At 43.4% G+C, this 26,198-nt stretch overlaps 2 protein-coding genes across 2 annotated transcripts; one reads left to right on the top strand and one right to left on the bottom strand.

Annotated features, from left to right (window-relative positions):
• Nucleotides 1-2,914: 2,914 nt before the first annotated feature.
• On the bottom strand, nt 2,915-13,826 carry LOC116722871 (baculoviral IAP repeat-containing protein 6-like). Its single transcript, XM_032567237.1, has 14 exons — nt 13,693-13,826; nt 13,050-13,622; nt 11,592-11,767; nt 11,391-11,493; nt 9,942-10,196; nt 8,088-8,196; nt 7,680-7,910; nt 6,950-7,591; nt 6,681-6,900; nt 6,453-6,596; nt 5,375-5,504; nt 3,511-3,642; nt 3,239-3,400; nt 2,915-3,159 (listed from the first exon to the last, which is right to left on the bottom strand). Exons 2-14 carry the CDS (start codon nt 13,588-13,590, stop codon nt 2,930-2,932), a joined length of 3,075 nt encoding a protein of 1,024 aa, XP_032423128.1. The 5' UTR covers nt 13,591-13,622; nt 13,693-13,826; the 3' UTR covers nt 2,915-2,929.
• A 1,540-nt stretch (nt 13,827-15,366) lies between these two features.
• LOC116723113 (V-type proton ATPase subunit B-like) lies at nt 15,367-25,753 on the top strand. The gene is given in 13 exon segments (XM_032567705.1): nt 15,367-15,507; nt 16,115-16,192; nt 16,407-16,475; nt 16,478-16,545; nt 16,871-16,972; nt 18,553-18,650; nt 18,786-18,909; nt 21,056-21,206; nt 21,406-21,488; nt 22,348-22,452; nt 22,737-22,866; nt 24,803-24,956; nt 25,100-25,753. Coding segments are annotated over 12 exon segments (1,158 nt in total). The 5' UTR covers nt 15,367-15,500; the 3' UTR covers nt 24,946-24,956; nt 25,100-25,753.
• The last annotated feature ends 445 nt before the right edge of the window (nt 25,754-26,198 follow it).

Raw genomic sequence — 26,198 nt, 5'->3', positions numbered from 1 at the left:
AATCCAGCAGCAATGCTACACAAATTACATAACAAATGCAGAAAAAAATGGTTCTATTTCAACTGCTAAACTATAAAAGCCCAGAGGAAATTCTAAATGAATTAGGCTCCTCCTCCTGCTGTCTGGATATCCGACCCAAAGCTTTCTTCAATAAAGCCCAGACGCATTGATCTGATCTGATCTGAACCGGGTGAAGCAGAACCGGGTGGTGTAGAACCAGGTGAAGTAGGGTGTGTCTCTATCTTCCTGGTTTTAGTCAGAACTCCAGCAGCAGCCTTGATTTGTTAGTCAGACCTGAAGATGATGATGATTTTCTGTTGCAACGCCTGAAGCCAGCGGCCAATCAGAGCAGCCGTTGGCTCTGGGGTCAGTTGCTTATCAGAGCTGAGGCAGAAGCTGTGTTCTCATGGGTCACCTGACCTGACATGAAGCTCTCTGATTGGCTCAACTGAACTTTCAGAAACTAAGCAGGTAAAAACGAAATGTAACAAGAAAGTGAAAGTTTTTCCTGCTGGATGAACTTTAGTTGAACGTCAGAGCGAAGCTGTTCAGCGGAAGATGCAGAATCACAAAAATATTTGTTATGTGGATGAATTGACTAATATTGACATGATTTTATTCCCATATAACTGGTTCATTTCTCAGATTTTTGATGAAGGTCATTTTATCATTTTTCTAAAACAGTGCTGGGAAACTTTGGATGTATTCTGGCTAAATGAGAGCTTTACTCCCAGCACATTCCCACGTGTCGGTGATCTGTGGACACAGCGATAACAGAGTCAACATTCAGGAGGCTGAGCTGAGAACAGCTGCACTATCAGCAATAATCACATATTATTCCAAAAAGCACAGAGAAAGTGGAGATAAATTCAACAAGCACCCATTTAAACATCAAAGGATAACTTGACACATTACGACTATTTCCCTGTTCAAACTCTCATGGATCCCAGCAACATCTGCTCCATGTAGAACCAGTGAAACCGCAATGAATTCCCACCAAACCTGTCCGGTCCCTTCGGTCCCGTCTTTGGATGGAAAGTCTCTCAGCTGTCACTCATCAGACATGAGACCAAGAATACATTTGTTGTCTTAGGATGCTGGTAGTTCCAGAAACGCAACGCAAGCATCAACTGGTCTCTGCAGTGAAATGATTCAGTAAGGTGGCTCTTCTTGCTTGTGATCTGTCCAAAGGAACTGTTCACAAGGTGTTCGTTGTGAACACCCAGAGTCTGTGAGGGACCTGGAACCTCACAGACCCACTGATTGTCCCACAGATGTTCTTTCAGGAACCACTTTAGCACCTAGCAGAGGTTTACAATCTGTCTAAACTTGAAAGAGATGCTATGGAGAAATACATAGAGAAATCCCCAGCTGCAGGGACAATCTGTCATATTATAGCCAATAAAAACAATTCCTCACACCCACTGAAGCAGATCTAGCTCCTACTGTCTTTTCCAGAAAACGAGATGAAATACATGCGGGTCACTTGGGGTGCTTGTTCATGGTTGTTAACAGATGCTCCTGCTGTTTTCCAGGACCTTGTGAATTATGTTTTCTGAGTCTGTAACATCTTCTCTTCACCCATCTGGATGACATGATCTGCTTTTTGAAAGATGTTGCAGAACATCAGGTCCATATTGTTACGTCTGAAAGGACCCAAATGCAGAAAAAACTGTTCAACAGAGACCTTCAGAAAAACAACTGAGAGGAGGAAGATCCTCTGATCATGCAACGCAGGAACTGAACAGAAAGATTCAGCAATGACAAACACAAAAACAGGAGCTGAACTACTGAAGCAGGGTGGAAAATATCAATACATAAAGCAAGACTAACTACCACAAAGGGAACTCGACTAAGACTCAAAGGAGCCAGAAACCAAAAAAAGAAGCAAAGGTGTCATGGAGTCTGAAGGTCAAGAGTTTCAGGAGGCTGAGGCTTAGAGAACGGATGGTGAGCCTGGTTAGGAGTCCAGATGGGCCCTGGACCCGTGGAGGGGCCCAGCAGAGACACTGAAGGATCCTCAGCAGGGTTTTTTCAGGAAACACCTGAACTCCCTCACTGGAGAGCTGAGGAACGGAAACACAAGGCATCTGTGAAGAGCGGTTTAGGAGTAGCCGACATATTAGAAAATTATGTGGTGGATGTATTGTCAAGTATCTAATATTGTTTGTTGATGCGGTTTATGTTTTGTTGTTACCAAGCCACCAGGTGAGGTGAACTTTCAAAATAAAAGTAAAACAACCCAAGAATCATGTAGTGGTAATATCCACTGTGTGGATTGTGTTAAGTCTGTTTTAGACATCTATATGGAGAAGAGCGTTGCTGCAGATTCTCCACTGCTGATACTGTCAAAACATTGATATTAAAGATTAATCTGACCTTGTGTGGCCACATGAGTTTGCAAAACCCCATCTAAATATAAGCACACGTGGAGCAGCCACATCTGTTCTGGATGCCAGCGAGTCTAGCCCTGTTACAATCTGTCCCCACCAAACGTCCTTCAGTCTCTTCAACTAAATGAGACATAAATGTTGCACAGAAGCAAGGAATACAAATATCTAACTATCATAGGACTACACGGGCATGTAGTCTAGCTAGCAGAGGAATATGGAGACTTCTTTCTGGAACATAACTAAATCAGCATGAATTGATATCGCAACTTACAAAAAACATTATTAGTTACAAAAGTAACTAAAACCACCCGATGTAACAAACAAAAAGGAATAGTTGCAGTATGACTTGGTCCAGAAACAGATCAGTGGAAAGCAGAGAACAGATTTTCAGGAAACTAGCTTCACCTGCTATTGTTTTCATGTCTTTACATCACCCTGCCGGTGGGACTAGAGACTGAAACGAACCCCTTGGATATAATCATTATTTACTAACATGCATTGGCTGATTTTTCAGAATAGATTGATCTGAACCGAACTTAGGTCACATTACTGCATAAATTGCAGTAACGGGAGGACAGAGGTTCTCCAGTACCTTTCTCAGTGCGAAGCCTCTTGAAGGAATCAGTCTTAGAAAGGCCAGGGTCAGAGATGACCTTGGAGCCCAGCTTGACGGTCAGGTTGATGGACTGGTAGCCCTGTGGCAGCTTACGGTCATACAGGAGGGTCAGCAGCTGAGCCAGGGTCATCTCAGGGGGGAGGGGCTGACCTGAAAGCAACACCAACAAAGATATCAGAGATGAGCTCTGATTGCGTTCAGGTCAACCTTCAGCAGGAGCCTGCAGTACCTGGAAGAAGCTTGTGGTAAAGATGGAAGACGGGCACGCTGATGGTTTTGGCCGAAGGGTCCACACCAGACGAAGAGGTCAGCTTGTCACTCACAACGCGACCCCGTCTTGATGGAGGTCGTGGAGGGGTCAGAAGAGCTCGTTTGGACTGGGATTTTAAACCTAACGGGAGAAATGGACACCCTGGATAAATTTAGTGACAGAAACACCGACTGATAACTATTTCAAAGTAGATACAGCAATTTTTTTATTTAACAAATGCACCAAAGTACCTGACGCTACAACAACACTGTAGTTGTCCTGGAAGCCGTTGTCTGCCTTCATCTTCTCCTTCTCCTCATGATTCTTCTTCTCCTTGTCCTCTTTCTGCTCACTGATCAGCTTTGCTGTAATGCTGGGAGTGTCTGGATTGATGGAGAAAGAAAAAAAAAAGAAAGGAATGTTTTGTCTCCCAGACTCTTCTACAATTCAGCAGCAGCAGTGGTGTATCAGGTTTCCCCATCAAGTCCTTCAGGGTGTCAAGAGGTGAAGCATTAATCATGCACCCAGCTCACTAAAAGCTAACAGGTCATGTTGCAGCATAGGTGACCTTGCCGTCTACAGAGCATCCACTCAGCAGCAGAGCTTTTGTCTAGGAAGCAATAGGTTGAATAATTAAAGCTGGATTCCATGAAGGTGAAAGGTGAAAGCTTTCTGCAACGGTAGACGGTAACAGAATTGTATTGTTTCACGTCAAATGAAAATGACCAGAAAGCATAGATTAAAAGTGGAAATGTGATGTGACCTGACAGACATTTTAAACCATGGTAACAACGTTTGAAATACTCTGCATTAATAAACGTGCTCCCAATTATGAGATAGGAACCATGTAGGAAGAAAACAGCTGATTTTCTGAGCTAAAAGTGGCTGAAAGGGAAATTATTTGAGATCTCCTGGACCAGGTTCGGTTCCCTCTCTTTTTTTCCAAAGCTTATTATTTAAAAGGATCCATGAGTAGTTGTAACAATAGACAATAGAAATTTTTATTTTAGATGTAAAAACAATACAGTAATAATACTGTAGGTTGTTTAGGTTGTATAAATTTTAGTAAAATATTGTCACACGAAAGTCGCCATGTTGTTCACGCTGCAAAGCATTCTGGGTAAATGATGTCTAATGGTCCAACTCCGCTAGACCCGTCCAGCCAAAGCAGCAATGAGTAACGTCAGTAAGTTTTTTTAAATTTGAACTGAAGCGCAATGAAATCAATTGGAATTGTAGGAATCTCAAGAGGTAATGAAGATGAGGAGGACCAAAAGGAAGAAGAGTACAGAGTTGGCTGTAGGAGCTGGTGTTTTGCTTCTGCTGCCACTTTCAGTTTCAACAATAAATGACACTTACCTCTGGTCAGAGAGTGTGATCCGGTAAGTATTTCTATAGACTGTGTCCAGTCGTGTCTTCATTTGGGGGTCTGTTAGCTTTTAAAAGAGTTTCCAGTGCTGTCCGTTTCTCAAAGCGTTTTCCGCTCCGGCAGCAGTGGGGTTTAGACACTTTGTGGATAAAAACTGTCGGCACGGCATTTATTTTTAGCTTGTTTTAGGTAATAATTACCTGTCAGAGCCTTTGTCAGTTTTGCTCGTACAAATGACTCAAAGTCTTCTGGAGAGAAATGTTGAGACCACAAATGTAGATCCTTCGGAAGTTGTGTTCCACTGCACTCTTCTTTTTTTGTGTGTGGGAAGCGATCCAGATTCACCTCCTTGTTTTTTTTTTTTTATTATAACCAACAGTGACATAGTGTGGCATTATCTAAAACTGCACCAGTCAAATGGAATATGATAAACAACAACTCGGGTAAAGTTAGCCTTCCTGTGCTTACTCTGTAGATTTTAGTACAGAATGGACCAAAACACGTCATCAACCCATTGGGTGAAAAAAATGTCAACCTCCATGGGTGAAAAAAAGATGTAAATTTTTGGAAGTAATTATGAGTCTTGATGCATCACATGCAGCAATTTTTTAGGTAAAAGGAAAATTACAACATGTTTAGGTCAACATGTTCAACTAATCTTGGATCCCTTTAATATCCGGAACAGATATGAACAGACAGACACAGAACAGTTTGATGATGTTGATGTTAGCTTTAGGATCACATACCAGACACCCGGTCGAGGACCTCAGCTAGTGTAGTAGAGATTGGCAGATGGAGGGTGCGGTACTTGTGGCCTGCTCCATACATGGGATGCTGAATCATGTGGCTGGTAGCGTTGATGCGACCTTTATATAACTGAGGAAAAAAGGACATGATGTTTTAGAAATGCTCTCTTTAAAAAGACATACTGCGAGACTTCATCTATATCATGGTTTCATCTGCAGCTGCAGAAACTAAGGAATTTAAGTTGGACATTTTCAGCATTTATCCAATACTGCCCTCTTGTGTTTACAACTAAACACAGGATCAATCAGTGGATCTGAAACAAGTTGGAATGTTGTTCGTCCAGAACAACATGAAAGGTAAAGTTCAACTGCTTTCAACTTTAAAGCAAATTAGCAGATGTTACAGCAGATTATAATTTAGTTTAGTTAGGAATGCAAGACGATCTGATAAATTTAAAGAGGCAGTATTACGTATATATTTCAGGCACAGTGACGTTTTATAGCACAATCAAGTAACTAAATTACTTTCAGTTGTTATAAAAATGTTATATTTATCAGATATAACTTAAAAGAACTTTGACTTCAAAATTTAACACCTCAAATTTGGGCTTGTCTTTGTAAAAAAAACTCCTTTTTCTGAAACTCCCCCTTCAGAAAGTCATCACGTCGCTCCTCTATTAATCTTTTCACAGCAGATTTGCTGTTCCGTCAGGAGTTTGCTAATTGCTGCTGGCTAGTCTGAAGGAACTGAGTGGGAGAGTCATGGGGGAGGACAACTCTGAGGGGGAAGCTCTGAAGCTTGGAAACCGCAACTCTGAGGAGGAGCTGCACCTCAAAGGAGGCGTTAAGTCCAACCATGCGTTTTGGCAAGCACAATGGTTGCTACGGGAGATTAAAGGTTTTCTCAAACATGCATGAAAGAATCAAAGCAACACTCCAGGTATGATTTTAATAAGAATAACATTATAACATGATGTAAAGCTAAAAAAAAGTCAATTTTACATAATACTGCTCCTTTAAAGGTTCCCTGGACAACAGAAAGCGGTTACTGATCGGACAGCAGGAAGCGATTACTTACCGGGCAGGGGGACTGGAGGAAGACTGTGACTTTCTCATCCTCCAGCATGAGCTGCAGGAAGAGTCTTCGGATGAAGCCTGAGATATTTCTGGAGATAGGAACGTTGCCTCGTTGTGGAGCCGACTGGAAGAGTTCACACAGCACCTGCAGCCAGCAAACACACTCTTAGAATACACTGAGGGAAATTATCTGAGGATGAGGCCAAGACAGTGTGAAGCTGATACAGACCTGTGCCATGAGCCGCTGGTTGCTAGGGTGACAGGAGATGCACTGAAGGAAAAAAGCCACAGTTGCGTTCTCTAAAGCCGTTCGCTGCTGTGTGGTGAGACCCCCCGCCTGGCTGGATGACAGCTGGGAGAAATTAGACCCTGTTTGTGGTGCGTGGACTGGAGGTGGACCTGCAGCGGATCCAGTGGCCAGCGGCTGACAGCCAGCATTGGAAGCAGCACTGGGACGAGCACTTGGGCCAGCACTGGAACCAGCACTGGAACCAGCACTGGCTGGAGTGGCAGAGCAGGAAGAGCAGCGCTGTCCACAGAGGGTAGACCTCAGGCCCGCCGAGCCAGTCCTTCATCGCGTGGCTGTTGCCCACCTCTGTGAGGAAGCGCAGCACCGGAGCAGCCAGTTCAGCGGCCAGGGCCGTCCTGCCATGCTGGGACGGTGAGGGCGACGGCGAGTGGTAGTGGTGGTGGTGGCGCCTGTCAACTTGAGCAGCAGGCAGAGGGAGGTCGGCGCTGACTAGGAGTCCCACGCAGAACTGCACCAGGCTGCGCACCAGCAGCGAGGGCAGGCCCGAGTCCAGCAGCTGCTGGATGGCTCCTGGGGACTGGGAAGCGGCTGCCAGGGTGGTCAATTGGGACTCGGAAAGATTGACTGGGGGTCTGGCATGTTTTGAGTCATCCGTTAGTCCACTGGTGCTAGCGTTAGCGTCATGCTGCTTTTTCCCGTCGTCCGTCATGGCAAGTCGCCGCTGCTGGGCATGGGAGTGGCTGGCTGTCGGCACGGAGACGATCTTCATCCAGGACATGAGCAGGGTGAAGTAGCTGGGGTGAATATGACACATGGAGCACAGCAGGCTGTCCACAGCCTTCTTCAGCACGATGTTGCATGAGAGAGACATGGACCAGTTGAACAGGAGCCTGGAGGACAGAACGGAAAACAACGTGAGCCATGACAACTCTAAACTAGAACAGTGTGTGATCCAGCTGTCAGAAGAGCAGAACTGACTCAAAGAGTTCTCTGTTGAGCAGCCCAGGAAGATCGTAGTCAACAGGCAGCTCGAAGCTGTGCCACAAGATGGCTGCCACGCAGTGGAGGTGGGAGGGAGATGGCATGAGGAGGCCGTACTCTCTTGAGGAGGAGGAGGAGGAGCCGGCAGAAGCGTAACCTGCCAGAGCACTCATTTTATGACCTGCCACTCTGGACGAGTCGTACACCCAGTGCAGCAGAGCCTGGATCCTGGAAGGCACAAAAAACATCCAATCATGTTCATTCACAAGTTCAGGCACCGCAGGGAGAAACACCAGGATGTTTCTATTATTTCAGGTCTCTCTGAAGGATGTTCTCAAAGACCATTTCTCCTCAGGGTGAGGGAAACTAACGGGACAGAAAAGTGATGCTAGAAGTGGTCTGTACCTGTCTTTGGTTCCAGAGTCCTGCGTGGTTCCCAGCTGGTACAGAATGTCAATGGTGGAGTCAGAGGAAAGGCCATTCAGGCGTCCAAACAGCAGAGGACTGTTTAGATCTGTTCAAAACAAACACACAGCGCAAACATACACACAGAAAGGTTACACCTACAATGTACTAATTAAAAACGGAGATTATCCAGACTTGCACTGGGCTATCTCTCGGTTTATCAGGTTGTCGAGTTTCTGAAAAGTAACAATAATGTTGGCAGCGAAGTGCAGAAACCAGGAAGATGGGAGGGAAAACCCACTGGATCCACAGTGGTAAGAATCAAGGTCTGCTTAACAGCTTCAGAACTGCTCTATAACCATGACAACCACTCAACTCAGAGTAAAATTTCAGGGATAAGTGTTAAAAAGGATCAGTATGAAGCAGAAATATGTGAGGTCTTTCTAAAAGCTAATTCCTAGCTTGTGCAACACAATCTTGGACGGTAAGTCAGACTCACATTAACAAATGTTAAATCTCCACTCATGTTTATTTCTAACATAACTGCAAAAATGCATAATACATAACTTGCTTAAAGTAGCAGTATATAACTTTTCTAAAAAGATTTTTTCATATTTGTTAAAACATTTGTCATTACATTGTGACAGTATAACATGAGACAGATATTCTGAAAAAAATTAGCTCCTCTGCCTTCTTTTAGTACTCCAAGTGCTAACTAGAAACAACCAATCAGGGGCAGGTTGTGGGTGATAGCGCTGTCAATCATGCTTGTGTATGAATGTGCATCTATCCCTACCCTGTTGTAGCTTCTTTCAGATAGCAGAGGCTGCCATGAATGCTAGGCTAGTTAGCATAAATGAAAGCACTGATGATGGCAGACAAACAGTTTTCCTGGAATGGTAAGTAGTTTTGTCCACCATCAGTACTTTTAGCAGCACTAAAAGTACTGCTTTTAGTGCTGTACTAAAAGCACTAAAAGCTTTTAGTACAGCATCTTTTAGTGCTGTACTAGTGCTTGATTGACTAGTGCTGCACTAGTCAATGCAGAGGCCGCCCTCTGATTGTTTGCCTTTGACCGGAAGCTGTGCATTTCTTCAGACGGTAACACTGGATGAGGTGGAGGAGCTTCAACTTTACATTGCAGTATACTCTATCGTCAGGACAGGGTGACAGTTTTAACAAGTCCAGCAATATCTGAATCAAAGGGAAAATGGCTAACAGGGACCACAGTGCCCCTTGTGTTTAAAACTTAATATAATTTCTTGATTTGCAACAAACATCAGGAAGCACATCACGTGGGGGCAGAAGAAACTCGCTCCAACCAATCAGAGCAAACCATGTCAAAGCTCTGCCTTATCTTGAAAAACATTAAGAGAATTAAAAAGTTCACAGAAGCTTCTAATAACTGGTAATTGTTGCTAAGAACCAGGGCTCTCTTCGGAATGCTCACACACTAGAATGAGACCAAAACATGTCACATCATCAATAAATGTAGGTAGAGTAACTCTACCATGTGATGAATGCACAGCCATGGCAACATACTCTGATGTAATTGTGCCTTTTCTAATATGAGGAATCTAGCATGATGAGTGCTCCAAATGAGAGAATTGAATAAGAAACCCACAGGAGCAAACACAACTGAATCCAGTTGGAAGTTGCCTGAAGACAAAGTGAGGCTTATGAAGAAACATTTCTCCTTCTGAACAGAAATAGAATAACAAAAAAAGCTCACTGAGGCAAGGCTAGAGAACCAGCAGCATCATCACTGAGGACAACAGGAGCTGGTTCTGATTATTTACACGGTGTGAATATTTAGTCAGTGAATACATCAATGTGGCGGTTGTGTGGACTCACTTGCAGGGTCTGTGCCACAGGCAGCACAGTTCCTCAGCAGAATGTCTATGAGTTTGAGTCCGATTCTCGTGGACTGCAGTCCTATTTTGACCAGTACTGCCTCGATGTTGGGGGAGTGCATGCCGCAGTAGGGAGACATGAGCAGAGCAGCACAGGTCTGCAGCAGGTTGGCTGTGGGTGCTGCAGCACTGGCCATCATGGCCTCCAGGTCCCCAACATGAGTCAGGCAGTGATGGAGCAGGCGGAGCCACCCTGCTGAGGAGGCAGAGAGGGGATGTCTCAACTACAGATGTGCCGATCCTCTTTTTTCATACCAATACTAAGTTTTAGTATCAGCCGATATCGATCCAATACAGAACATTAGTGCTGAATTGGATTAAAGCGTTTCTTTTTTAAAATGCAGACATAACCTGAACTACAAATTCATTTCATAACTCTGCACCAGAGCAGCATACTTAAATACACCAATAGATTCACAAACTAGGTCAAACATGTAAAAATAACACAACTTTAATTTGTTCAGTCAGTGCAATTACTACTTGTTTTACAGCCAATGTAAAACAAGTAGAGGTGGCTCGGGCATCTGGTCAGGATGCCTCCCGGACGCCTCCCTGGTGAGGTGCTCCGGGCACGTCCCAACGGGAGGAGGCCCCGGGGAAGACCCAGGAGGGACTATGTCTCTCGGCTGGCCTGGGAACGCCTTGGGATTCCCCCGGAGGAGATGGAAGAAGTAGCTGGGGAGAGGAAAGTCTGGGCCTCCCTTCTGAAGCTGCTACCCACGCAACCCGACCCCAGATAAAGCGGAAGAAAATGGATGGATGGATGGATGGATGGTGCGTACAGTGGCGGGCAGTTGCCCAGGTTGGCATCGGAAATGGGTGTGGCATCGAAGAACTAGAAAATAAAATCCAACTCATCTGTCAGTTTTCCCTAAACAGGTTTTCTACTTCCTGTTCAGGGAAGTAGAAAACTTCTACTTTTTCTAGAAGTAGAAAAAGTAGAAGTTTTTTGCTTCTACTTCTCTCTCTTCTCAAGAGAGAAGAGAATAAATAAATAAATAATAAATTATTTATTTATTTAAATAAATAAAAATATTTATTTATTTTTTGAATGCATGCAAAAAATAAATAAATAAATCTGACAATTGCTTCCATTTTAATTGGCTGGAGAGCGGCAGGAGTTATTTGCACAGCTGCATGGATATTTATATTTCAGGCTTACAAGGATAAGCATAGTGATTGATCCTGATTAATCACAGGGTCAGAGTGTGATTAATCTCATTAATTCTTTTAATCAATTGACAGCACTATTTTTTAACATTTATGGACCTCCAAAATAAAATGACAATATTTACCACCAACCACGGTGGCTAATAATCTGCTGTGGCTGATTATTGTGGCAATAACCAGCCACAATCTGATGGTTAAAGAAGAAACTACATATGTGAACACCCACCCATGTCATGGAAAGCCTTGAGAGCTTCACTGGTGTCCAACACTCGCAGGATGAACCACAGAAGAGGCTCGGACAGCTGGCAGGTGGAGAGAGACCCCTACCATTAAACAAACAGAGACCCAGTAAGGTTTGCCTCACTCTATTTTCGAAAAGCTCATTTCGACAGCTGAAGCAGCAGCAGACGGCCAGTTGTACCTGTCTGCCCATGTACCCACAGGCCATGTACGTCAGAATGGGCTGCAGCATGACCTGCACTGAGCTGGCCCTCTTGCTCAGAGTGGTGAGGATGGTGAAAAGGCCATCGCCCACTGAGATGGCATCCAGACCTCCGTGGAAGTTCTCATGTTTGGTAAGATGGAGACCGCTGGCACCTGGAGGAAAGACACCAGCATTTGGGTCAAGAGTTTTTATCATCATCATCATCATCAACACACTCAATATGTTGAGCTGCTAAATTTCAGAATTCTCATATTGTTTAATTAAAAACACTTCCACAGGGATGCACCAATCCAATATTAATGTTTGTATCTTTATAGATATATATATTTAAAAAAAATCTAGATCAGGTATCAGTGACAATGTACCCAATCCATAAGAGTAGATGTATTCGGTCTAATTCTATGTTTTGTGCTCTAGGGCAGTGGTCCCCAACCCCCGGGCCGCGGTCCGTGGACCAATTGGTCCCGGGCCGCATAAGAAATAATTAAATATTTCCGTTTTATGTGTTATCTAAGTCTGGAGGATCTTTTATTTTGAAAATCCTTTAACGGGATTCTCTCGGTTACGTCTTGCGCTCCAACGTTGAGCCCACAGGCAGCAAAATGAGTAAGAAACAGATCAAGTGTCTTTGGAAAGTTTTTTTTGCAAAGGGGAAAAGGCCCAGAGAAGAGACAGGAGAATGGATTTATCCCGGCAGGTGATTCCCACATTCCAAGCTCTGTATGATATGGTGACCTGCTCGTTAATGAAGCAATGAAGCCTTGAAACTGCTTCGCCACTAGAGACCAAGCACCCTGTGCATAAGCAACACTAAAAATAAATAAATAAATAAATAAATAAAAGACATGCAGTAGCCTTAACTAACCCCCCCCCCGGGCAACAGTAAAATTGCCAAGTCTTGACCGGTTCGCGGCAATAAAAAGGTTGGGGACCACTACTCTAGGGGACATAGTGCTTTACTAATTATTTTACATTGTATTTAAAATTACTAACTGCGCTTTGTGAACCGTTTGAGAGAAGTTTTGTTGCAGTTTATTTTTGCCAGTTTCAGTTTATTTATTTTCCATTGGTTCTTCTACTCCTGATTGCACTGGCTGAACAAATTAAAGTTGAGTTGTTTTTACATGTTTGACCAGGTTTATGAAGGTATTTGTGTATTTACATGTGCTGTACTGGTGCAGAGTTATCGAATAAATTTGAAATCAGTACCTTTATGTCTGTGTTTTAGAAAAAGAAACGTTAAGTTAATTTAGCACTGTTTTTCTGTGTCAGATCGGTTAAGCCGATACAATACCTCAACTCAGATATCGGTAGTGAAAAAACTGGATCGGTGCATCCCTAATAGAAAGCAAAACAAAGCAGGTGAAGATGCTGATCTAGTTTGACGAAGCGACAGAAAGTGAAAGTAGTGTGATGACTGAATAGAAGGCTCACCGATGATCATCGCCATGGCACTGCTGTTGCACTGACCCAACGCTGACAAGATCTGGCTCATTATCTGCTGGTTAGCTAGCACCAGGTCAGCCACGCCAGCAGGGGGCCCGGGACTGGACGAAACTCCTCCCGCCACGCTCTCCTTGCTTCCACAGACCTTCTCCTCATCTGAGACGCTGCTGTCGGCAGCACCGCTGCCAACCGGCGGCAGCCGGCCACTGAACTCGCGGTCCCCTGACAGAGGAAGCTGCACTAGCACGTTCACCAGTTTCAGCAGGTTGAACATGAGCTGGTCGCGCGTAGTTTCCCCACACACGGCCTTGGCGTCTCCAGGTCGGATGATGTTGGCAAACAGACCTCCGAAGCAGGCGCGGGCCCCCACGGAGCTGTCAGAGCCACTGCGGGACACCACCTTGTCTGAGCACGTGATGTGTAGTGGTGAACAGGAACGTGATGGACTCCAGGACGGAGGAAATGGTAGACACGGACACCACCTCGAAGTTCTGCTCCAGGGTAAAGTCCAACAGCTTGACCTGGGCATCCAGAGGACCCTGACCCGACTGGAACGGACCCCTGCGGAGCCAGCACAACCCGTCAGCTGCACCTCTTAAACTCTGATTGAGCTGATTTGCCTGAAGCTCACCTCTCAGTGGACAGGATGTGGATGAGCTTCAGGAGGAACTCGCTGAACATCTGGGGGCAGGTGGAGGACAGGTGGACCTGCAGGCGGCTCAGGAACTCATGCATGGCCTGTGTGGCGGTGGGGCCCACCTGGGAGCTATGCTGACTGGTCCCATTGGTGCTACTGCTGGACAGGAAGCGCACCAGCACATGGACAAGGGTGGGATCTGACACCATCTGCTGGGCTGTGCTGTCCTGGCAGTTCAGCACGCTGATGGAGGCTGGAGGCAGAAACACAGCTTTAACACACACACACACACACACACATCCTCCTGCAATGTGAGGGCCTCACTGACCAGAGCTCGGCATGTTGGTCATCAGGGTGAGGGAGTGTAGCACCAGGCACCATGTTCTCAGGGAGGTGCTGGGGTACCAGGCCAGCACCGAGATGAAGCTGCTGACAGAGGCTGCACACACACATACGTTAAACACACTTACAGAAACAGTAAAGCAATCTGAGACGGCTGGGGGGTTTAAGAGCCCACCTTGGTTGAGTGGGATGGTGGGCACCCGGCTGGCGTTGAAGAGGAAAATATCTGATCCGCTGTCTTCACTGCCACCAGAACACGTGTTTAGACTGAGCGTTAGCCACAACTGCAGCAGCGACTCCAGCTAGGAGGAGAACACACACATTTCACCTGGCTGCTCCTTATTATAAACACTCACTAAGCTCATCGCTTCTCCAACTCGAATGATAAAAAATGGTGGAAAAATGCCGTCTCAGGGTTTCCCTCAATGCATTTTAAGCCTGGTGGGTCACCAGGTTTAACTTGTGCCCCCACCAGGCTTAGCATTGTTAATTTGTTTTAGTTTTTTTTATGATAGCCTCTTTCTAAAGATTAATAGTTGGTGTTTAGGTATTAATCTTCCAGTCTTCCAGTAATGCATAACTATCAAGTGATATTTTCAAATTTCATGACAAATATAAACATGTGTTACGTCAGACACATGGGGGGCAGCTGGATGACTGCCCTATCGCCCCGAACACCGGGCTAAGAAACCCTGTATCTTGTTTACTAAAGCGCTTTACTGGTGTAAGGATTATGGGACCAGATGTTTCCAGAAACTCCACAACCTCACTTTCAGCTCACTTTGGTTGAAGTCGGGTAAATCGAGGCATGATCTCCTTTATAACACAGTTCAAGCATTCTTCTCAAACACTTTGAGAAGGAAGCAACTTTTCTATTGGAATCCTCTGTGCGTTTCCTGACCACACCAGATAATCTATTATTGATTGAATACCATGGAAATTTTTTGAAAACTTAAAAAAGGAAAAAAAGAAGAAAGAAAAAAAGCCAGATGATGCATGTTTGCAGGAAGCAACAAAAAGCTATTTGCCTTGAACATTCAATGATATTACAATGGTGTTTATTCACTGTGCTTTTCCACTTGTGTGTCTGGTAATTACTTTCTTTGTTTGTTTGCATCATCCGATTTCTTTTTCCACAGGCAGGAGAGACTTTGGCTAATGTGGGTTAAATGTTTGCAGAGTTGCGGCAGCCACAAAACGAGACCTCAGATATACCTAAAATTATGAGGCGTGTGAATTTTAGACTAATTTCCGTGAAGATCACTCATAAGGTCATGCAGCGAGTCTGTTGGTGAACAGCGGTGGCATTTCTAGTGCAGCACGGAGAGTGTTTTCAGCTGCGGCACGTTCTGTCTGTGTTTGTGTCGCTGCAGGTGTTTGAGGGGACGTCAGGCATCGATGCCAAGAAGACGGCCTGCGAGTTCACTGGTGACATCCTGCGCACCCCGGTGTCAGAAGACATGTTGGGTACAAATCCCACACTTCCTTCAAATTTAGTTATTAGACCTCAGACAACATTTCGACTCCCGATTTAACTGTTTTTGTTGTTGTTGTTGTTTTTTTATTATTTATAGACACCTCTGCTATTATATGCCTTTTTTTTTTCTTTTTTTTTTCATTTTCACCTCCTCTGTGCTAATTTACTTGAATCATCTGACTCCTTGGTAAACTGAACAAAATACACCCTGAATCAAAGGCTTCATTTGATGTTCCTGAATGTCTCAATCAATGTGATTATCTCAGTGCTGCGCTAGGTTAAATACATTTGAGTGCAAACAGAAAGTAAACCTGCTTTTGTTTCTCAAGTGTAATCATGTCCCTGAATATATAATTAATTATTTGTACTTGCTACTTGTGGGTTTGACGAGAGCCAATAGACCCGTACTTATAGTCATCTTAAGAGTTTGCAGAAAACAGAATAGATCAGACATCCGAGGGAGTAATCTAATAAATTTCTTTTTATTGCTGTCTTAGTAATGAATTCGTCTGCCATATAAATCAGGCAGACATTTATCCAGCTGAAGACATGATTAATTGTTGACTGGAAAAAAATAAAATAAAATCTTGCTTTCAGGGCGCGTGTTCAACGGCTCAGGCAAACCCATTGACCGCGGTCCCAGCGTTCTGGCCGAAGACTACTTGGACATCATGGGTACGGCCTCGTTTTGGTTTTTGAGCATTTAAAATAAAGAAGTGTTGCAGCGTTGGCATGTCACTTGCGTACCGTTATGAGCAGAACACATAGAGGGAAAATACGGGGCCTCTGGCATAGAGAGAGCTTTGGGGGCGGCACAGCTGATTTCTCTTTTTAAAGAAAAAAACAAGACATCTTCTAAAATCTGAGCGCGTTTGTGTTCGAATCGCAGGTCAGCCCATTAATCCTCAGTGCCGTATCTACCCCGAGGAGATGATTCAGACCGGTATCTCTGCCATCGATGCATGAACAGCATTGCCAGAGGGCAGAAGATTCCCATCTTCTCTGCTGCTGGGCTGCCTCATAACGAGGTGAGACCTTCCCACCACAGGTTCAGTCATAGTTTTCCTTCCATCCAGTTTTCTACAGAATTTGGGACGAACAGACGAGCTAAGTGAGTCGGCTTGTTAAGCTCCATGCTATTGTTTCTTTTGCATGGGTCTGCTTTTTAATTTTTTTCCCCCATTGTACTTACATCTTCTTAGGACTGTTTGTCTGTTGCCTATTCATAATAATAATAATAATGCTTCATGTGAATCACTTGGAGCCAGCCTTGATGCGTTGCATAAACCAACCAGAAAACTGTCTGGCATAAAAACCACAAGAGTAGCTTTACGTGTGCTGTTCTCCTTTCAGATCGCTGCTCAGATCTGTCGCCAGGCTGGCCTCGTGCAGAAGCCCAAGGACGTGATGGATTACAGCGCCGAGAACTTTGCCATTGTCTTCGCAGCCATGGGGGTAAGCAAACAAATGACATCCTGAATCCTGCAGGTTTGTAACCAGCCACAGGCCCCCACTCTCCTATCGCCCCCCGTTTCTAAAGTCAGCCTGAATTTGCACTGCTAATCTCTGAGGTGACGCCTTGCCCGCTTTTTCCAGCGCTCCCTTTTATTCATCAGGTGGATTTAACCTTTAAGTTCATCTTTTTACTTCTGCACTTGTGAGCATATTCTCCAGCCACGAAGGGAAGTTCCTTATTCAACAGTCTTTTCACACCTTCAGGCATGGCAGTATCAGGTTCTCTGCCTCTCAGCTGCTCCTTCTGGCTGCAGTAATGCCTCCTTTGTGACAACTTGACCCTCTCCCGACACATACATGCACACAAGGGTTTGTGTCTCTCTAGCTAAATGCTGATCTGTCCTTCTGCCTTTCATTGGGATTAGTCTGGCAGTAGCATGTGAAGAGGCACATGGATGTGCATTTTCAAAAGGAAATGATGCATATTGTACCAGCACTGCATATGTTTATTGCAGGGTGGGTGGGAGGGGACCAAACGGAAAGCATTAATAGTTTTGTTTTTTTTCACTCTTGCACAGCTCAGGTTTTCTGGCTTTTTTCTGTCTCTAATTCAGCTTTGATAATTCAACATCTGTTGTCATAACATTCTCTTCCTTCAGTGCCTAGTCAACCAAATAATCTGACTGTTTTTACTGATTAAATTTACACAAATTTAGACTGAGGGAGACCCTGTTTACTGTTTAACTGGGGGGGACATGGCTGCATCAATTTTTAATTCTGGTTCCTTTCAGTCAAGTGAACAGATGAAAGAATGACGTCATCACATCCGATGGTTTACTGTACATGACTACAAATGAGAAAATGTAGGTTTGACATTTAGAAGAGGCGTTTTTGCTGAAGCGTTGGTCTTTCAGGCTTCCAGCTAGAGAATTCATTTTTTGTGTATCAGATAAACTGCTTCACAGTAAAACAAGAGGATAAATCAGCAAAATCAAATAATTTATCAAGTTGGGAACATGTACTTGCAGCCACTGCCTCCCTCACCTCCCATAGTTTTTAAACTTCATACACAAGGTTTAAAAAGTCAAATAAGATTCTGTGTTCGTTATGTTAGAAATATTTACATCAAATCTTTCCTTTTTTTTTTTTAGACATTACATCACATCGTTTACTGAAGTCTGAACCGCCGTTGACAGAGCTTGTTTATCAGGAATACTGGTCATTACTCATCATTACATCACTTTCTTAACGAACTAAAACAATCACTGAGCGAGGAGAAGATGCTGCACCAATGACTCCCAGTTCTGTCTCTGTCTGATAGAAAGTAACCGCGATACTTTTTGCACCAGTTAACCCACTGATTTTGAAACCATCTCCCTTTAGCTTTAATTTTATTTCATTATTCTTTTTTTTAATTATTATTCTTGAAGCACAGAATAATAATATACCATTGATGCTTAATGCTCGGAGATCAAAATTTCATCTGATCTTCCCAACAGTGTTTCTGATAAAATGTGTGAATATTGGTTGTGGTCAGAATGACTGAACAAAAGATTCTTAATGACCTTGTGTTGTCTCAGGTCAACATGGAAACCGCTCGCTTCTTTAAGTCGGACTTTGAGGAAAATGGCTCCATGGACAACGTCTGCCTTTTCCTCAACCTGGCTAACGATCCCACGTAAGATACACTTAGAAACCGTTTACTGCTTTCTGCTGCTTCCACATGGGTGGCTTTACGCCGGAACGCCATTTTATTTTCTTTCTTTAGTTTAGCAAAATTAAGTGTTTTTATATGTTTTCTGTTCCCTACCAGAATTGAGCGCATAATCACACCCCGCCTGGCGTTGACCACGGCAGAGTACCTGGCTTACCAATGTGAGAAACACGTTCTGGTCATCCTCACTGACATGAGCTCCTACGCTGAAGCCCTGAGAGAGGTACTAGAATCATTTCTACAACGTCTGACATGTGTGTGGTGATCATTGTGTAGCAAGTGAAAGCATTGGAAATGGAACTGGCCCAAGCACTGAACCCTGTGGTGCTTCATAAGTAACCCTGGAGAGTGAAGAGGATTCACTAGTGACATGAACAAACTGGAGTCTGTCCAACAGGATCCACACAGGCCGGTGCTGTTCTCCAGATCCCTACCGCATGTTCAAGCCTTTCTAAGTGAACAGTGTTGCCAACTGGATGAAATTATTAGTGACTTTCACTGTTGCTTTTTTCCATCACCATGATGAGCTCTAAGACCTTACTCAAACTTCTCAAACAGCTCTCGGAGAAAGTAAGTAAAAGGGTAACACTTTATTTGACGGGGTGTGCATAAGACTGACATGACAGTGTCATAAACATGACATAACATCTGTTATGAACATGGAGGAATCTTTATGAATGTCTGAGTGTTGTCATGAAGTGTCATTCAGTAAATAAGGACACTTTTAATGCAAAGTTGCTCGAAAAGATGCATTGAAAGACCATTTAAAAGTGCCAACTTTGCATTAAAAATGTCATTATTTACTGAATGACACTTCATGATAACGCTCAGAGATTCATAAAGACGCCTTCATGTTCATAACAGATGTTATGTCATGTTTATGACACTGTCATGTCAGTCTTATGCACATCCTGTCAAATTAAGTGTTACCAGTAAAAGTAGCTATTTAATTTATTAAGGCAATTACAGAAAGTTGTAAACATAGAACTTCACTTTTTTGCTTTTAAAATTTTTAATAGGCTCTATTTTATTTATGAAGAATTCCACTGCCTATAGCTGAGTGAGTGGATGGCTCAACAGAGCTGGGACTCTGTAAGTGAAACTACTGAAGTAAGAAGAAACCTTGGATTTCTCCTCTGTTTGTACGCTCTTCTACTTTGGCGAACAGTTTTATTTGGTACAGAGTGTGGACTTTCTTTGGTGTGTACTTCCACTCTTCTTTAGTGTTCTGGGAAAAATAAAGAAACAACTGTGCAGTAAAACACGTTGTCTCTTTTCACACAAAACAAACAAGCAAACTAAAATGTTTAATTTGTGGAATTTCCAAGGGGGAAAAAAAAGCCAAACATGATCCGAAACCGAAAAACTTAAACACAAAAGACCTGACTGAGAGCACACAGAGGGAAAACGAATGAATCCTCAGGAACCCGAGCAGAATTCAAGCCTCTTGTCTCGGCCCATTGTGCCGCTGGAATCCTCCTTCCCGTGTCGTACGGTTTGCTGTCTCAATGCGTCTCCAGCACAATGGAGGTCTTTAAATGATGCACGTGCATGTTCCCTTTTTGTGGTGGCTGGCCATAACCTTGGTCCGTGTACAGCTGCAGCAATTGTCAGCTAATACCCAGACAGCTTCGTGGGTAATTCAGGCCATACAAAAAGCCAGGACATCATCACTTACTTCCATTCTCATTCATATGAGAAGGTTGAGTTTTTGTCGCATTGAGTCGACTGTTCACGAGTGCACCATTAACCTTTGAATCCAAGGATAAATGGGACACATTTTCTTACCTTCTTGCTCCGATTTCACTTGACTTGATGTCAGCTTTGCTCTCGGTCATTCCGTGGAGCTTCTGAAAGCAGAATTTGCAACATGGATAAGCGGATGTTTATCCATGTTGGCCCCCCCCCAAAAAAAACAAAAAACAAAACAACTTATTTATCTGGAATAGTTGCTGGCTCAAACGACAAAGTAAGAAACTTTGAATAAATGTTATCAATTTCGTACTTTTATGACATGACATGATATTGTGCAGTCACGACTTTGTGATATTTCTAACAAATATTTGTTTTTGCATAACAAATATGCAAAAAAGCTTCTTTTTAAAAAAGTTACCTACATCAGCTTTAATAAATGACACTATTTGAAATTGACTTGTTTTCCTTTTTTATTTTGGATTATCTTTGTCTGACAGAACTTTATTTTTTAATTTTTTTTTATCTGAAACTCTGAATCAGTGCCAGCACAGAGCCCAATGGGAGGACAGAAAGTCACTGAAGGGAACATTTAACTGAGTAGTAATGGCTTCTTGTGTTCTCTAACAAAATAACATTATTATTATTATTATTATTATTATTTTTTCTTTTGTCAGGTCTCTGCTGCTCGAGAGGAAGTGCCTGGCCGCCGAGGTTTCCCCGGTTACATGTACACCGACCTGGCCACCATCTACGAGCGTGCCGGCCGAGTAGAGGGAAGGAACGGCTCCATCACCCAGATCCCCATCCTCACCATGCCCAACGACGGTGAGCAGCAGCAACACACCCCGTAGCTCTTTTGGTTTATTTAGACTGCGGTTTTATCAGCCTTCTCCGGCACTACGAGGAATCACGATTGTTTAATTTTGTCAAATATTTCTTCTACTACATTTGTTGAATACGGCTTGTTGGGGTTTGTCTGTATTTTCATTTTGAATTGTGGGAACTTTTGTTTTTGTTGTCCCAGACATTACCCATCCAATTCCTGATCTCACTGGATACATCACAGAGGGCCAGGTCTACGTTGACAGACAGCTGCACAACAGACAGGTGGGAGAATTTCACAAGTTCTTCATATAAACATGCCTTGCTCTTAATCGCCTAAAACAAAGCAAAATTCTGAATCCCTGTTGTGCTCTGAGTTGTAGTATATAGTGTAGTAGTAGTCTTCTTATTTATGTTTTATCTGGGATTAGGCTTGTCAAGATGACAAATTTTGCTGGTGATAAATTGTCACATAAACTATTGTGATAAACTATAATATTGTTGTTTTGATTTTAAAGTAATGTAATGGAAATGGCATAATAATGCAAGATCCCTTTGTCAAAGATGAATAAGATTTACTGTAAATCCTAAAGAACATTTAACACTGCAACAGGAAGTCATTTTAAATATCCAAAATAAATAAACAACAAATACAATTAATTCTGAACTGAAGACTTTTATCATTCAGTTTCTGATGGAAAGAGAAAGAAAAGAGAAAAACGATAAATTATGCAAATGGGAATCATTGAGTTTTAATTCATCATTAATGGATTAGTTGATTTATTGCGGCTGGGCTAGGTGGAAGTTCATAACAGGAAATCAGTCCCACCAGTTCCACATCTGTTTGAAACATTCCAATTGGTGAACATGAATGCTGAAGTTTTCTTAGTTATCCAGAACAGACTTGAATCATAGATTTTTACATCAGCGAAGCCGCGCTGCTCACATCGCCCCCGTTGGTCAGTAAACCATTCATCTCTAAATGAGCTTCTGCATTCTGGGATATGAACTGCTTATATTCTGAGAGAGAATAAAACCGTTACTAAATGTTCCTGCTCAGCTCTGTTCAGGGCCCCCCCAGGGATCCTGCTGCCTGCCTGCCTGCCTGCCTGCTCATTACACACTGTACACTTGTGTGTTTTAGATCTACCCACCCATTAATGTGCTGCCCTCGCTGTCTCGTCTGATGAAGTCAGCTATCGGTGAAGGGATGACCAGGAAAGACCACGCCGATGTGTCCAACCAGCTGGTAACAAATCCCATTGCGGTTTAAGGCAGCGGTGCCCAAAGTCGGTCCTGGAGGGCCGGCATCCTGCATGTTTTAGTTTCTCCCCTGGTGGTAGTAATGACCTTCTCAGCAGGTCGATGTTCTTCTTAGACCTTCTAATGAGCCGTTCATTTGATCCAGGTGCGTTAAACCAGGGAGAGAAGTAAAACACGCAGGATGCCGGCCCCGCAGGCGCCGCTGGTTTAAGGTGTGGCCAGTGAGCAGCCATCATGAAGACCATGATGAGTCCCTGTGTTTGCTTCCAGTATGCCTGTTACGCCATCGGTAAAGACGTCCAGGCCATGAAGGCTGTGGTGGGAGAGGAGGCCCTTACCTCTGATGATCTCCTCTACCTGGAGTTCCTGCAGAAGTTTGAGAAGAATTTTATTGCTCAGGGTAAGAAACGAAGAACAATAACTTGTGATTAAGTTGTTTCAGATACAATATATATATAATTTTTCCCCCAGATGTTTTTGTTACTTTAATATAACAATAGGTAAAAAGACATTTTTCTGGCAGCTCCACCTAAAATGTAGGGTTCTTTGAAAGCCTGTACTGGACAGCAGCTGGAAAGACAAACTTACCCTTAACTACATATTCAGTAGCCTGGTAAAAACCAGACCCATGTGCTACACTCTGCTTTGTCCAGAGGGTCTGGGCTCTTGGCTGTTGAGAAATGATTGCTTCCTGGAGGCGTGGACAGATTGAGGTTTTCAATTTTACCCAATCACTAACGCTGAAGCTTACCTGAAATTGCCTGCGTTGTAAACAACAGTCTTCCACTGCGACGAGAGAAGTGCTGAGCTGAACGAGGCGGCTGTTATCGTTAATTCAATATTTAGAAGTGACCAACAAGGACTGAACGGCTTCATTCACTTCCTCCACTGCCATTGCTAAAACTACAAGCAATTCTGAAACGGCGCAGAAAATCGATGTCATCGTTCGCGACTTCTCGTTCTGTTCACTGATGGCCCAGTCGGAAATCGACCGGAAAGAATCCGAGTGAAAGGGAGAAAGCCCAGTTTGTGCTGTGAGCGAGAATATTTTCTGAGCGGAATTGGACAGGAAGGCCAGTCTACATATTCAGTTCAGCCATCAGAACCCATTTCTGTAACAAGTCTAGTCAAGGCCTCCTACTAGAATCAGTCCAGTAGGATGGGTTTTGGATACGACATGCCTAAAGGTTGTTTATCAATTTAGGTGTTTATTAGAGTCAGTATGTGCAATTGTGACCTGTCTTGTTGAGCCGTTTCTTATTCTTAGACACATCATTGGTTCAAACACATAACCACGAGGCTGAAAATAAATCTTACATTTATGCCCACGATGAGGAAATAAAAACTTTTAAATTTCAAAAGAGCATTTGAAATACTTGTCCAGTGTTATGGCAGAACAAACAGAGACTACTGGTGTTTAGCAAAATCAGGGTTTCCCCCAGTGTATTATAAGCCTGGCGGGTCACCAGGCTTTACTTGTGCCCCCACCAGGCTAAACATTGCTTTATTTAAAGTCTTTTTAAAATGTTTGCATTTTAAGACTTTACAGTTGGTGTTCAGACATTAATCTTGCCAATCTTTTAATACCATATAATTCATCCATCCATCCATTTTCTAACACCCTTGTCCCTAGTGGGGTCGGGAGGTGCTGGTGTCTATCTCCAGCTACGTTCCGGGCGAGAGGCGGGCACCCTGGACAGGTCACCAGCCTGTCGCAGGGCAACACAGAGACAGACTGAACACACAACCATGCACACACACATTCACACCTAGGGGGAATTTTAGGAAGACCAATTTACCTAACAGTCATGTTTTTGGACTGTGGGAGGAAGCCGGAGAACCCGGAGAGAACCCACGCATGCACAGGGAGAACATACAAACTCCATGCAGAAAGACCCCGGGCAGGGAATCGAACCCTCTTTGCTGCAAGGCAACAGTGCTACCAACTGCTCCACTCTGCAGCCCATTAGCACATAATTATCAAGTGATATTTTCAAAGTTCTTGTCAACTTTAAACATTTTTTAACTCAAAAACACAACAGGCTGCTGGACGAATGCTTGCCCTGGCGCCCAACCACCGGGCTTAGCAAGTTTTCTGGGGGAAACCTTGAAAATGTTCATGTAAATTCCTGCCCTTAAATTTTAGCCAAGTCCATGGATCTCTAGATCTTTCAAAGTGTTCAAATCAGCCCTTGATCTGGGTTTAAAACTAAACTGATAAATAATTGTATGACTGTTTCATGCTCACCCACCATCTTGCCTCCTTCTGAACTGTTTGACTGGATGTGGTGTATGGGTTCTGTGTGTGTAATGTCTGTGGCCCTGGTCTCCCTCAGGCCCGTACGACAACAGGACTGTTTACGAGACTCTGGACATCGGCTGGCAGCTGCTGCGAATTTTCCCCAAGGAGATGCTGAAGAGGATTCCTCAGAGCACCTTGGCTGAGTTCTACCCCAGAGAATCTGCCGCTCGCCACTAAGGCTCGTTCAGGTCCGCCTCTCTCCTCTCCTCCTTTTTGTTTTTTTCTTTCCTTCCCTTTTTCCTCGCCTACAATCTTTCACCCTCGTGGTCTCGACAGCTTGTGTCGCCAAGCCGCGGCTCATCTCATCTCAAGCTTCACTTTTCGCCTCCAGGTCAACTCTGTCCGTAAATCACCTCCGCCTTCAGCACCTCCACCCTCCCCTTACCCTCATTCAGGAAGAGGACAGACCTTTCCGACATGTGGTTGTACTGTAGTTTATCTGTATTCTCCAGTCAAGAGTGGAAAGTGTTGGTGGTTCTGGTATCTGTTTTTAAGTGCAAACTGGTGAACATATCATAGTAGTTTGAGATCAGTCCTTATTTATTATAACCTTCTGTCGATCAACACACGTTGACTCCAGAAACAAACCAGGTAAAGAAAGTTGCATCTATATTTCGAAATTAAGGGACAAATTTAAACGTCATTGATTCAACTTCCTAGTACCATATTGCTATTAACTGAAAATGCTTTTATTGTCATGTTTTTTTTTTGTCGTTGCTTGCAGAAAGCTGCTGTTAATTTGTTGGGTTTTTTCCAAATTCAAACCTCTTAAGAAAATCCACCCAGAGACGTGGATATTAAACGGATCAGAAGTTTGTTGTATGTTTTCGCATATTTCCTCTTTTATGGGCTCACCGGCCCCCCATCACATAAAGGTGTAAGTTTACATTATTTGTGTTTTTGTCGATAAGATTATATAAACATATAATGAACATTCCCAACTGTGTGCAAAAAAAAAAAGATTTGTTGTGCAGATATAGCCGTTTGTGAGCATGTGTATGTGAATAAATTAATATGTAAACCCTTTGCTGTTCCTCTTTCTTGAACTGCGTTAGCTTCTTCGTTTTTTTTGTTTGACATTTAGGTTTGGAGCCATACGGTGATGACGTTCTGATCTGCTGATAACTGATTGTTCACGATAGCAATGCTTTTAACAGATCATACTGTTAATATTTCAAATCAAGAAGTCTTTCCATGATATCAAAGAAAAGCTCTTGGAATAAATTAATATTTGCTTGTTCTGAGATCTGACAAAAAGCTCTTTTACTGTCAACATCGGATAAAGCTGTGAAAATCTCTAAGTTAATCATTATTGAAATTCTATTTACTAATGAGGGATAATGAATAAAATCCTGATTTAACAGTTCAACATTACATTGAAATCACCCAGCTTTATTTTTCTGCACATATAAGAACCAATCGGTGCATAT

Source organism: Xiphophorus hellerii, chromosome 7 (genome assembly GCF_003331165.1).
Source record: "Xiphophorus hellerii strain 12219 chromosome 7, Xiphophorus_hellerii-4.1, whole genome shotgun sequence".
NCBI lineage: Eukaryota > Metazoa > Chordata > Actinopteri > Cyprinodontiformes > Poeciliidae > Xiphophorus > Xiphophorus hellerii.
This window is presented reverse-complemented; position numbering and strand designations above follow the sequence as displayed.